The 14928-nt window shown below is 38.4% G+C and overlaps 1 protein-coding gene across 1 annotated transcript in view; it reads left to right on the top strand.

Moving 5' to 3' along the window:
• The first annotated feature begins 3024 nt into the window (after nt 1–3024).
• The window catches only part of LOC134314755 (brefeldin A-inhibited guanine nucleotide-exchange protein 3-like), a 64941-nt gene continuing 53037 nt past the window's right edge, over nt 3025–14928 (top strand). The window contains exons 1-6 of the mRNA XM_062995449.1: nt 3025–3318; nt 6863–6914; nt 8938–9019; nt 9669–9800; nt 12401–12469; nt 12921–13043. Of these exons, the coding sequence (XP_062851519.1) occupies nt 3234–3318; nt 6863–6914; nt 8938–9019; nt 9669–9800; nt 12401–12469; nt 12921–13043 (543 nt within the window). The 5' untranslated portion in view covers nt 3025–3233. The remainder of the gene's footprint in view (nt 3319–6862; nt 6915–8937; nt 9020–9668; nt 9801–12400; nt 12470–12920; nt 13044–14928) is intronic.

Raw genomic sequence — 14928 nt, 5'->3', positions numbered from 1 at the left:
TTTTAACCTCAACCAGAGAAAAAGCTCCGTGCCACGCACGCACTGAATCCCCTTGTTATAATACATGCTTAACATGTAGTAGTACAGTTTTTTTTGCTTACACAGAATAATATTTTACATATTGTAGCTAGCCTTGGCTTGGCTAATCTCTCATAGCTTTTTGCTATGCTAGCTAGTAGTAGTTAAGCTAGCTGGCTAACCTAATGGTAAATCTGAGAAATTTATTTCATGCTTTGCACACTGTTAATATTTTGCTTGGAACAATGATTTCCAACATTCTTTCAAATACTGAAAGTAACACAGTTGCCGGATCTTTTAGCTTGCATACTCATTATACCTAGCTAGGATTAGCTAGCCCCGGCAAATGTGGTGATGTCATAGCAGCAGCTAGTTTGTGATTGGTCGAACGATTTCAATTGAAGCACCTCCCCTGTTGACCCAGGGCCACATCTCACTCTGCAATATCAGGTTGTGCAATGCCAGCTACATAACCAGAAGTTGTAAATTGGTTGGAAGGGTTCTGGAAAAAAACGAATTAAACACCTAGACTTTGCCAGACGTTTAACTAAAAATGTAAGCGGGGCCGAGTCAAATTACACAAAATTAGAGCTTTTTGGCTACAAATGTCAAATAAAGATGCACCCATACATGATGGTGGATCTGTGATATTATGGGGCTGCTTTTTTTCAAAGACCCTGGACAACTTGTTTGATATATTTTATCACAGATTCCATTATGTACCAGCAGATATTAAATCAAAACCTGAAAGACTCAGCCAGGAAGCTTAAACTGTAGTTGTTTGGAATTAACTTCCAGCAGGACAGTGATCTATGGCACACCTTATAATCAACACAAAAAAAGTTCACTGACAACAGAATCAAGGTTTTGTCATGACCGTCCCAGTCTCCTGACTTAATAGGAGAGTCCACATGCTGACCTTGGAATCTGAAGGATCTGGAGAGATTCTGTATGGAGAAAAGGTCTGCCATGTATTATACGGATATATACGATATATATACGGATATTAAACATTATAAGACAAGCTGTTATGTGTAAAATCATGCTGAGATTTAGTTGCCAGATTTAGTTTAACTTCTCTTGATAACTGTACATATGATATGTAAGTGCAGTTGACAGATCAAAAGGATAAGCAATAAAGTTTTTTTAATCACCTTTTTAGTTAATTTTCAGAGGATCAAGTAGATTGGCTTTGGGTTAATAAGAAAGATAAGAAGAGCTCTAAAAGCCCTGTGCAGGAAACTGTTGGATGTAACATGATGTAACTTGATGTAACTATATCTGCAGCATTCCATAAATCAGACATGTATGATGAGGCAAAATTACTTGCCTAATATTTGACATTTTCGGCATTTAGCAGCTGCTTTTATCCAAAGCGACTTACAGTACTGTGACAGTATATTGTCTAAGCAACTAAAGGTTAAGGGCCTTGCTCAAGGGCCCAACAGTGGCGGGGTTTGAACCAGCAACCTTTCAATTACTAGTCCAGTACCTTAACCACTAGGCTACAACTTTATTACAAATTTATTTATTTATTACAAATACTTGTAATAAATGTTTATAATTAAGCTACTTTTTAAATTAAACTTACAGTTCATGTTGCCTTCAAGATGACATATTGTCCAGTAATGTCTATGCATTTTTCAACAAGACAATGAAAAACCACAAGCTGCACACATTACAAAGGTATGTCTGCAGAAGAAGAGTACGCGTAGTGGACTGGGCTGAGAATTTTGAAACAAAAAAATTCGACATTGACAACATGTTTGCAGAAAGAATAGGACAAAATGACCTGAAACAATCCATCATTTAGTATCCTCTGTGCCAAAACATCTTTTAAGTGTTGTGAAAAGAAATTTTAGCTTAATTAAAGCAAAAAATACAACAACCCCCTCCATGCTATAAGTGTAAAAACATGCAAATTTTTTGTCAAAGATATCATTGCTTGGGTCTCCTGGGGTTAAGCCATAACAAACTCAGGAACAAAAGGGCAGTTGTTGCTCAGAAGTTAAGTTAATTAGAGTTCATTAAAGTTAATTACTGAACTAGTAATTAGAGGACTGCTAGTTCAAGCCTCACCATCGTCAATATGCCACTGTTGGGCTCCTGAACAAGGAAGGTCCTTAACCGTCAATTGCTTCAACTATATTCAGTCACAATTTTTAACAGATGCTTTTATCCAAAGCGTTTTAATACTGCAAATGTAATGTCGGACAAGCTCACCAAACCTTCTTATAAACATCCTGACCAAGGTGGGAAAGAGGGTAACTATTCATTAATCATCTGACCTTTACTCGCTTCCCCAGCCATTGGCATGTCTTCATTTGATTAAAACTAATTATTGCTTACACCTGTTAATCCCGTGTGCACATACAACTTTCACGGGATATCTCTAGATGATTTGTTATTTTTCCATTCCATTGACTTTGGTCTATTTTGGTCTTGAGAAACACTTCAATTCAAACATTCAGTTTGTCATTTCCAAACTGCTTAGTTTCTGCGTTATCCTTGTACAGGTACACACACAAGTACAGTATGGTTTCTCTTCTAGAACTGTACCTGAAAAGAAAAACGTGTATTCTTGGTTATACTGATTATGTCGACTGTGCAAGAAGAATGTCATTATTTTCAACTGAAGTAGAACTAAAGCCCATTTTCATATCAACTCAAATAACCCAAAGTTAAGAAAAATACTCCACATGGGCATAATAAATTCATAATTTCATAACATAATAGAATAATAAGAAAAGTGTCGCCTATAAAATGTTTTCATATGTTTAAGTTTTTAAAACGTGGCTGTTTGAATTTTGTGTGGATTTCTCATGTTCCTGACTTGCTTTACTGTTGTGTTTACAAATGGCACACCAATGTACTGGGAAAGCGCAGTTTCCTATTAGGTAAAGGAGGAGGAGGAGGGGTTAGTAGCTCGCGTTGTACAGTATTTGTTACATCCATCTATCCATTCACGTCTATTCGAAACGTTAAATGCTATATTAAAATACCAACACGAATAATCTGTAATAAACGGGTTTGATTGTTTATTTTCAGGTTTAGTAAATGCGCGCGTGTTGTGAAGCTTTATGGCTGGATTAGAGTGAATCATCTTTAGCTAGGCTAGCGAGCGTTACAACGGGTATGCCTGGTACTAACAGGAGGCCTGAACTGCGTTGTTAAATCGTTTAAATAAAAAAGAAAAACACAGTTTTTGTGTCGCAATGGAGGAAATTCTAAGAAAGCTTCAGAAGGACGCATCTGGGAATAAATACAAAGCTATTCGTGATGCTTGCGGCGTGGCGTATGGTGAGTGTTCATGTGTTTGTGCATTACACCTGTCAACATCTCCATATTACATTCATTACAGTCGGAGATTTAAGTCTCCGTTTATATACAGCTTTACAGCTATACTTTTAGTATTATACTTGCTATTTACATGAGTGTCATTCATAATGTGGTGTTCTACAAAAAGACTATATTTTAAAGCTTCAAAATGTAAATTTGCTTTGACAGTAACTGTAAAATGTAACGTCTCCTAACGTCTGCCTACTACACTTATTAGTACAGTTGCTAACAATATTATTTATTATTTATCTGTTTGCAATAAACCAGTCACACAAGAACAATTTAAATAGCCCACAACTAATATAACAAGTGGTTAATCCAAATTCAACACTAACTGCACTCTCAGAATTATTCAAACCCTTCATGACAAGCGTCTTTAGTACTGATTAGAGCATCATTTTGCATTATGACCTGCTGCAAACATGATGCACAGCCAGACACCAGCTTCTGGCAGCGTTTTTAAGGAGTCTTAGCCCATTCCTCATGGGCAGGGGCGGCACGGTGGCTAAGTGGGTAGCACTGTCGCCTCACAGCAATAAGGTCCTGGGTTCGATCCTCAGGTAGGGCGATCTGGGTCCTTTCTGTGTGGAGTTTGCATGTTCTCCCTGTGTCCGCATGGGTTTCCTTCCACAGTCCAAAGACATGCAAGTGAGGTGAATTAGAGACACTAAATTGTCCAAGACTGTTCCATATTCCATTCATGTCATGAATGTAACCAAAGTGTAAAACATGACGTTAAAAGCCTAATAAACAAACAAACAAACTCATGGGCAATGGCCTCCAGTTCACTAATATTCTTGGGTTTACACACTGCAACCCCCTTTTTTAAATCCCACTCAATATTTGTATGGGTGGTTAAGTCAGGTGACTGTAACGGCCCCTTCAGAATCTTCTAGGACTTAATCTGAAAACTGTTGGAGTCTGAGATATGCTTGGGAGTGTCGCCCAAGCTTCAGCTTTCTAACTGAGGGCATTATGTTTTCTCCTAGAATTGCTGAGCCACTGCCATGCTTCACTTTTGTTTCATCGCTGTACAGAACATAATCCCAAAACTTTTGTGGCTTACTTATATGGTTTTGAGGATGCTGGAGCTTTTGGGTTAGTAGAGGTGTACATCTTGGAGTTTGGGCATGGAGTATGCTCCTTACTGTGCAAACTGAAACTCAATGTCTGCTGCCACCACATCTTGCTGCAGGTCCTATGCAGTCACTTAAGGGTTTTTGAATACCTGCTTCTTAAGGAATCTGGTGGCAGCCATTGATCGCTTCCTCCTTGTGCCACGAGTGGGTAGTGTAGCCAGTTTTTGTTTAACCTGCAAACTCTGCTTCCAACTGTATTTTTAGGAACATATCCAGTTCCTTGTTTGTGCAAGGTAATTATAATGTCTTTTAACTTTTTGGATAACTGTATTGACATATTTCTTACATGCAGTCAAACCTCAGTCAAAAAGCCCCTAGCCAGTCAAGTTATTTTATGTGTTTTATCTTAAGCACACCTGAGGCAACCAATAAAGCCCTTAATTAGTTGCTTTAGGTGTGCTTGAGACAACCCCATTTGCAAATGTGTGCTGTTATGATGGATTTGATTGAGATTTGAATATCACTCTAAGACTGCAGTAGTCATTAATAGTGGCACTTTGTGTTGAATTTGGAGAAACCACTTGTTATATTAGTTGTGTTGAGCCATTTAGGGTATTTGTTGTGTTTAGATGTTCTTATTTGATTGGTTTATTGTAAACACCACTGTAACACCACAGGTGGTGTTCTATTTTAACATAGTTGCAATCAAAATTCATCAATTTATTTAAATTAAATGTATTATTACATTTATATTCATTTGGACTATAATGCTTAGATTTGCCATGCACTAGATTACTGTTTTGGGTCTTTATTATTGCATTTATTTCTGGACTGGTAGGTAAGCATATGTTAAGACTTGATCAGTATATCAGATTGCATTAAATATTCTAAAGTAAATAGCAGATTTGATACCCATCAACGTTGTGTAGTGGTAAACTTGGGTTGTGTGGACTGTCTTACGTCCTCCAGTGTCTGTATGGATTTTTTCACATTCCAAAATATGCCACCAGGTTGAATGGCCTAGGTGTGTGATGAATATTTTTGAATTATTGGTTCAGAGTGCAATTTTAACATGTACACATTATGTTGACCCTGTACAGTGTGTACCCCACCTTTGTGCTTAGTGTTCTCATGATAGCTGATCCAGAGCAACCCCAACCCTGATCATGATAAAACAGCTGCTGACAAATAAATAAATAAGAATTGTAACCACATTGCAAAAAAGACTGGTTAAAAGCTTTCTTTGATGTGTCTAAAAAATTTAATTAAGCAAAAATTGTATACTGCTGAAAAGCTATGGAAGTGCAGAACATCAACAATGGACTAGTACGCACACAAAGCAGTGATTAGTCACCAGTATATTGAACTGTGTAATTTGTTACAAAAAAGACTAAATTACTTGTGCAAAATGTTTGAATCACTGTTGTTGGTAATCTCATATTCTACCTATATATCTTTTTCTTTCGGGTGCTCCCATATTTTGGAGTTGCCACGGTTGATCATTCTTGACTGCATACCCGATTTGGCACAATCTTTACTCCAGATGCCAATCTTGTCACAACCCTTCTTATTTTATTTGGGCCTGGGATCGACACTAAAGGCACATGGTCTCATGTCTGCATGGATGCCTGACTCCTGCTGAGATTTGAACCCTGGACTCAGTGGTAGTTGGCTAGTGTGTTTTACCGCTGTGCCACCCGAGCGCCTGTTTATAAAGTTATTATAAATATTATGTCAACATTCTCATGCAACACTCTGTTTGGAGTACAACATGTTTGGAGTGTTGCATGAAGTATCTGTTTGGCTATTTACTTCAACATTTATGTAGTTATATGCTGACCCCAGGGCTGACATTGCAATATAAAGGGAAAAATGGACCATGTAGTATGGGCCATGTAGGAAATGTTGATGCATGAGGCAACTTATTTCCATGATAAACAATATAGGATAGCCTTTTATTATCCCACAGGGGAAATTTGCAACGTTACAGCTACTTAAAGAGATATAAAAGTGTTTATACATATATGATTTTGGCATTTTAATTTATTTAATTATGTCAACAACATCAAAATGTTTTTGACCAACCGCTGACAAAGCCAGACTGCACCTTGGTTGGGAAAGGCTTGTTTAAGGTAAAATAACCACGACACCTAAATATCCACATAGCCAATATTAAATATATGCTCCAAAAACCGGATTGTCATGGTTATGTTTTCTTGTCAGATTGCCCTCAGCGGGAGCTCTAAGGAATTTGACAGGCATCATGCTGTCTCCTTTTGATGTGTTAATAGTGTAGCATGTATGCCAAAGTGAGACTAATTGAATTGTGTTGCAGGGGTGCAGATCATTTCAGGCCATGGCCATAAACATGTAATGGGATTTTTGGGTAACATATTTTGGGTTCTTTATTTCTTTTGCTTTAACAGAAACCCTGAATGCTCAAAATGGATCGATCAGAATGTCACCCTCTAAGCTCAGGTAAGCAGTGTTGGATTTCATTTCTAATGACTCACTATTTTTGTTCCCTGAGGGATAAAGATGTTCAGCCTTAAGTGTAAACTGCTGTCTTTTTGTCCTTAGCTACAACCACAAAGCACTGCAGTGTCTGCACCAAAGCACCATAACAGCTTTTTATGTTTGGATTGTTATATTTGAGCTCTTTACTAAAGGTTTTTGAAGGATTTTGTAGACACGACAGGCTTTGAAAGCAACGCACTGAGCAGTATTGCATGAGTCACTGTTCTCTTTTGAAGGCCACCAGCGATTTTTAATGACTGCAGATTATTTTGGTACACATGCATTTTCTCCTAGTGAATCAAATAACTACATAATTAAAGCATTCTATAACAGGTGTGTGCCAGGTGTACAAGTAACTTTTTCTGCAATTTCCCCACCGCCGCAGACTTAATCTTTCCTTAGCCGCTGCAGAATCCAACAGCTGTAGACTCCAACCCTGACTGTATTGCATATGGAGAGCCACGCTGAGCTCCATGTGATGGTCATAAACCTAAAGGGCTACTCCATGTACAGTTCGCCCTCACAATGTCCAACAGGGGGCGTCTTGCCAATCCCGACTAGACAATGATAGCATCATTTATGGGGCTACAAGGAGGACCTATATGCAACCTCTAAATTCCATTCCTCACCATGGTCTAAGACCAGCCCTATGAGTTTTCAGAACAGCTCAGCTGGAAAGCTTATATGTAGAAGCAGATGAACCTTCAAAGGCACCAATTAGCCTGCAATACATTGTTAAACTCCTAGACTACAGACAAAACTAAATCTAGAAAACATCCACATCCTAAAGGACACTTTAATAAAAGCACACACACAATAAGAACTCCCTCTGTGGAAATTTATATAAAGTCATTTTTACTACTGACTGTATATAAATCTGCACCCATGTGTTTCTGTTCTGGAGCCATCAGTGTAGATTTAGTGATTTGGGTAGTTTCCACTGATGTTATAAAACTGCTTTTGGTAGGTCATGGGGAGGTGTTTTGTTTTGGGTCTCAGTTAGTTTAAAAATGACTTTATATACATTTATATAAAGTCATGTATATAAGTATGTATATAAAGTCATGTATATAAAGTCATTTTTAAACTAACTGAGACCCAAAACAAAACACCTCCCCATGACCTACCAAAAGCAGTTTTATAACATCAGTGGAAACTACCCAAATCACTAAATCTACACTGATGGCTCCAGAACAGAAACACATGGGTGCAGATTTTGTAACAACTGACCAACAACACAGCATCCATTTATCCAAACATAGTTCCACCACTGCAGAAGCTTACTCCCTATTACTCACTGTGGACTTCATACAACAAAACAAAAAACATCTGTTTTTTAATCTGTTCAGACTCTAAATCCTGCCAACAAACTACGGAATCTCAAACCATCCCATCACTGATAACATTTTCATAAAGGTGGAACAACTAAGAGATGGAAACCACAGAATAATCTTCTGCTGGGTTATCTTGTCACTGCAGGCTACCAGGAAATGAGCAGGCAGGACAGACTTGCAAGAAATACTGCAAGAAAAGAAACTACCAATTGCTACTTTCCATCGTCAGATGCTTTTTCCACAATAAATACATAGCAAAAAACCAAAAGACTAGAAGATAGGAACAGTCAATCAAACCACATGAAATTAGAGAAGACCACACCCAAGAAAATCCTAGATTTGTTGAAACAACTGCTTTTAAGACACTTAACATAATTACTGCCGATACATAACTTCTCTATTGAAGCCTTAAACTGTAAACACAAACAAGAGTATGCCATAGACATTGCCTATTGTGTCTATTAAGTGGCAATTAACCATAAATAACCTTGCTGTCTCTGTTCTGAATAACGGAAGCTAAATTCTGACTCCAAAGCTTAAACTGTAGTTCTTTCTGTTCTCATTAGCTAGTGCTGGAAGCTTAGCAATACATATACAGCCATGTTGTAGAGTTTTTTGTAAGGTACCATCTGCCTGCTCTTTTTTTTTAGGGAGAGATGCCTCTACCCACTTCAGCTCGCTCTGGAGTCCAAAAACCCCAAGCTGGCACAAACTGCTCTTGCAGGAATGCAGGTAAGGCAGGGCATTTTTAAAAATTTGTTTAACCAGATTTTTTAGCACAATGGGAAAATTAAAGCCTGTTTAAATGACCTTTATATTTTTATGGACTGGATACGATACTGCTGAGAATTCTGAGATTTCGTCTTTGTCTTTTGAGATTTTGCTATGACATCCAGCAAGTTCCCGGAGCAAACCACTCAGTGAAGCTCTGTCACAAGCGGATCAACGATTGAAAAAAGATGTCTTAGTTGATACCATTGAGTTTTGTTTGAAGCAGATACAATTGGGTCAAGCAGCAGACGAAACATGCTAGGCTGTGAAACATTATTGTTAAGCTGGCTGACCTGAGAAACACGCTGTCTACAAAAAGATCTAAAACTTTTTTGGCAGGTTGGAGCAGGGGTGGGGAGTTCAGAAAAGAAAGCTACATGAGAAATCATTCACATATACAGTATGTCTGCTAAATAAGAACCATTTATACAGAAGCTACATTTGCATTTTCAGCATTTAGCAGACACCTTCATCCAAAGTGACTTACAGTACTGTGACAGTATACAGTCCAAGCAATTGAGGGTTAAGGGCCTTGCTCAAGGGCCCAACATCAGCAACCTAGTACTGAGAAAATATCCTTCGTAATAAATCTTTGCTCAATCTTTTTCAGAAGATTCTGTGTGAGGATCGCTTTGTTGCCGTGGAATCAGAAGTGCCAGAAAAGCAGCTGTTGAATCAAATGCTGGAGGTTGTAAGCGTGACGCCCTCCCTTCACGAAGACTTGCAGGTTGAGGTCATGAAGGTCAGTCATTTATCTCTATGCAATCAAAAATCAAATCAACATCTTTTGTTTGAACCTTTTTACTGCTATGCTCCATGTGATTTGTGGAGCATTACAGAGATGGTAACATTTCCGGTTGTAGGGTAAGCTGTGCGCGTTTTGTGCTGCTGCTCCTGCCGGTGCTTCTTTTTCTCTGTTTCGTGTGCTTTATAATTTTCGTTTTTGTGACCTGTTTTTTTTTCTGGATTTTCTGCTTTGACTCTTCGCTTTTTCTGGATCATGACTAACGCTAAGCCTTCCACTTTTGCCGGTTGCTATGTGCTTGTGTGCGAGCTCTCTTCACATAGGCCGTTCCTTTAGCTTCAACATGGGTGAATGAACTTCACTTCTCTCAATCTGTTGTTTACTGCCAGTCCGGCTTTAGTTACGTCCATTGCTGATTACCGGTCTGTGGTTCTGGTTGTGTCTCGGGCTAACGCAGCCTAGCTTTTAGCTTTTAGCTTCCCGGTATTTTTATGTGGAGATTGTATGGCTAGCGGTTGGATTCATGTAGGTCTTCTGCTTGCGCGAGCCTACTTGTACCTGCACGATTTCTTGGAACTGTTATGTTACCTTATTTTTTGTCTGGATCACTCACCTGTGGATTATTCGCCTAGTCATGTGGCAGCTGGCGGATTTTAAAGAAATCTCTCAGCGTGTTTACTCCTTGGCTGAACTTTATCATCTATGCTCTTCATATCGTCTTGACTCCACAACTTACTATTTATGTCATTCCATTGGCATTACACGTGTTTTAAGTGAGGTCCCACGATCCATATCTCTGTGCACCTAGGCTGAGTGGTCGTGGTGGGGGTCTAGCCGTCTTCTTTAGCAGTAAATTAAAAATAAATATGTGTAAGATGTAGAAACGGCTCATTTTGAGTACATGGCTCTTAGGATCTTGGGCCCTAGTCCAACTGTTGTACTATTAGTTTACCGTCCCCCTAGCAACCCCCACATTGACTCCTGTGGGAGTCAATGTTTTTTTTACATCCTGCCCCTTGGTGAAATATTTTGTCATCATGGGTTGAATTTTCACTGCTACGTTGACGACACCCAGGTTTATCTAAACCTTATACCATCTGATCCATTTCCACCCCCATCCCTTACCGAGTGCATCCGGGATCTTAACTCATGGCTGTGTGCGAACTTTCTTCTACTGAATGCCCATAAGACTGAGTATCTCATTATTGGTTCTAAATCCGCTGTCTCTTCTCTCTCTAACACATCCCTCACTATTGCTGGTATCTCTGTTCAGTCCTCTTCCAAGGCACGTAATCTTGGGGTGCTGTTCGACCCTCTCCTGTCACTGGAGCCACATATAAGTTCATTGGCAAAGTCTGCCTTCTTCCAGCTTCGAAAGGTCACTCGTCTGCGTCCGTTCCTATCTTTTAAAGCTGCTGAGACCCTAAACTGGACTACTGCAATTCTCTCCTCTATGGACTTTCCCTCCAATCCTTGCAGATTGCTCAGAATGCTGCTGCCCGAGTACTGACCCGGTCAAAAAAACATGACCATATCACCCCGGTACTTGAACAACTTCATTGGCTTCCAGTCAATTGTACGGCCTTTATAGCAATGGATGGGCTTGTAAAGAGATGTAGACACATCTCATGTAAAAGTAAAGCAAACAGGAGGCACCAGATCACAATTTGGAGCGTGACAACAAAGGTCTGAATTAGAGATGGGACGATCGATCGGCTATGAATCGGTATCGGCCGATTTTTAATCAAAATATGCTATCGGCGATCGGCGATATTTCCTAAAAGTAGCCGACCCGATCGTGTGATATATAAAGATCACGTTAAGTTAACAGCTCAGTGGATTGATCCAGACTTTGAGCTACGAAGCACCAACCATCACATCACCATTCATCAACCATCGTACAGAAACCATCGTGAAAGCTCTTCATGACCTAAAATAACATCATTAACGTTGTGCATCATACATACGATGTAATTTTGCTGATTGTAATATTTACTTTAAAAAGATAATTCAACCCGGTCACATCTGAGTCGATTCTATCAGCACGTTATATAAACTCCTGGTTCACTTTGGTAAATCGTGAGCGGTTCTTACTTGTGATGTAGATGAGAACAGAAAACGTTACAGAGCCAATACGAGGCAAAAGTTTATTCATTACCAAATTCGTTAGTTCAGGATCATCTGCTGAACTTTTAGCTCCTTAGACGGAACGAGTCTGACTCGGTTACAGATCTGTGGTAATAGCAGTTTAATTAAGCTTTTTAATGAAGCTTTTTAATGTAAGAGAGTCACACAAAATGTTCTGTAGTAGTTGGTGTTTATTTAAAACCACGACATTTAATTAATAACAGTAAACACGGAGAGATAACTGAGAAGAGAAACTTACGCTTCGCGAAAAATGACTCGTGAATCAATGAATCACTTATAGCGATACTATAAGTGATCGCAATCGGCTATCGGCAGATGTCCCTGAAAGGAGATCGGAATCGGTGCCAAAAACCTTGATCGTCCCATCTCTAGTCTGAATAACTGAATACATGAATCATCAATTACAATTATGACATTATCAATTTGTAACTTGTGTGTCTTTTTGTCAGGTTTTGTTGTGTGTCACCTACTCCTCCAGCTTTGAGATGACTGGAAACAACATTTTAAAAATTGCTGAGGTAAGACTTCTACAACCGAAACAAAAAACTCTTAAATTCTGCCCATTTAAGCAGTTGAGCACAAGGTTGTTGTGTGTTATTGCAAATAACATTACAGCTGTGATTTTGTAGCAGGCACAAGACAACCTTAAGTGTTCTATTGCTTTTATAGTATAGTTTCCCATCAGTGTTTATTTTAAAACTTTTACTTTTATGTATATTTGCCTTTTGTGCTTTTTTACTAGCTTTTGTAGCCAAAGTATTTAGTGCTTTATATATTATGTGCTAGTAGCAGATAATCAGTACCTAGTTTTTAATTAACCAAACATTTCTGTATCAGGTTTTATTTTTAATGTTTATGAAGTAACATACAAATTAGCATCTTGTTTCATTGGTGTGACAATCCAGAATGTCAAGATGACCCCAATGCATGTTGGTGTTTTAATAAATTAAGTGTCTGGATGTGTTGCAGCTGTGTATTCAGATCTACACACCGAGCTGCCATCAGCGCAGCATTAACACTGCAGTGAGAGCTACACTCAGTCAGATACTAGGGGATCTCACTCTTCAACTGCACCACAGAAAGGACGGCTCGGTAGGCCATTCGACTCAAAGAACACGAACACACACACACACACAAACAAATGTAATGACAACAATAGAATTCAGAACAACAGTTCTGATATAATTTATGTAGCCAGAGTAGAATCGTCAGACTATTATCCACAGTGGTTAATAAAACTACTCTTTACTACCGTAGGTAGCAGAAAATCTTATAATGCACAACACATCAAACCCTGGAAGTGGCCGGTTTACAATAACAGATGGCCACATTGGATTCTACTTCTGCCAGCCACAACCTGCTATCTGGGGCTACAGTGAGCAGTGTGTAGGTTTATTAAAACTGGCCAAAAATGACCTGGACTAATAAACGCTGATTTTAAAAGTCAACTGTTAATGGAATCACTGTGCAGCTGTAAAAGACAGGACAGGACATTCAATTTTCTCATATTTTATGAAAAATAAGGCACAAAGAGATCACAATTAATAGCTAATAAAGACTGGCTTTTATTTATTGGTGTTTAGGTTTGTACATGCATGTGTGCATATATTTCGAAATTAGATTCAGTTACTTTATCATATTTAACAAATGCATAGAGATTTTAAAACTTTTACATTTGGATTTAAATAAAATTTGGATTTGGATGGTGCTGCCAGAACACCACAGGAAAGTGTTCAAATTCATCAGTTCGAATCATAGCAGTGCCACTGACCTGGCTGGGTGTCACAAACACAATTGGCCATGACTGAGAGATGGAAGGTTAGTAAGGGGCACTGCAATATGCAATCCCAAGGACTCTCTCTTGCAATACAGTTCTTGTGTGGGATTCTAACACTGGCAAGTGATGAACTGCCACGTATTTGAAACATGTTAGTGTGGGCGTGTGGTAATCTGGAAAATTTGGGACATTTTGTGAAAAGCAATAAAACAAGAATCTGATTTGTCATATCTGTGATTTAAATAAAGGTTTAAGAAAATTAACAAAATCCAAAGAAAAGATTTCCAGTATTATCACTGACCATTAAATATAGAATTTCATGTCTGCAACACACTTAAGAGGTGAGATAGGCAGGTTTGTATTAGGGCTGGTACCAATCTGATATTGGCCCAAATCACTGCATCGGATATCGGAAGGAAAAAAAACGTGTAATTCGATCCGATACTGTTGCTTAATGTAAATAACACTTAATGTAAATAAGGCCATTGTTTGTGTGTAAAGCAAATAACACACAAAGATACGTTCCAACAGAGCGCCGTTTATTGCCAGCTCACTCTGCAACTGCCACAACTTGATGACAAAATGAACATGTGCCACTGATCTACAACTCATCCGCAACAGCCATTCAGAAATTAAAACACACTGATCTACTAAAGCTTTTAGCATTTTAAAAAATCTTATACTACTGCCACATCTAAAAACACTGTTTAAACACAATAAAAATCGCTTTATGTAATCTTGTCCCAGCTTGGAGATCTCTCACATCCTCAACGATTAATCCATTAGTGTTATGAAATAAAACAAACTAAACCGTTTCCCGTTTAGTCTTTGAATAGTTTTGTAGTTTTTTAAATAAGTCCGCTTTGGTTTTTAATAATCTAAAAACGCGACAGAACTTTAACAGAAAATCTCAACTCTGCATCAATTCTAATTGGTCCATCGCGTTTGATTGACATCCACATCTTCCAATTGTAGACACTTTTGTTAAACAAGCCAAAAATGCTGCTAAATGTTCTGTGTGTAAAAGTTAAAATAAAAAAGCAGTTTTGTGTAAGTGTGATGTTGTAGGTTCTGTATTTATTCCTTTATTTATTTATTATTTTTACAGTCTGAGTATTATTATTTAAATAGCTAGTCTAACCATGGGGCATTGAGACATGTATTATTACTGCTTAGTTGTTTGAGAGGAGAAATGACGGT

This window comes from Trichomycterus rosablanca, chromosome 5 (assembly GCF_030014385.1).
Source record: "Trichomycterus rosablanca isolate fTriRos1 chromosome 5, fTriRos1.hap1, whole genome shotgun sequence".
Classification (NCBI taxonomy): Eukaryota; Metazoa; Chordata; class Actinopteri; order Siluriformes; family Trichomycteridae; genus Trichomycterus; species Trichomycterus rosablanca.
This window is presented reverse-complemented; position numbering and strand designations above follow the sequence as displayed.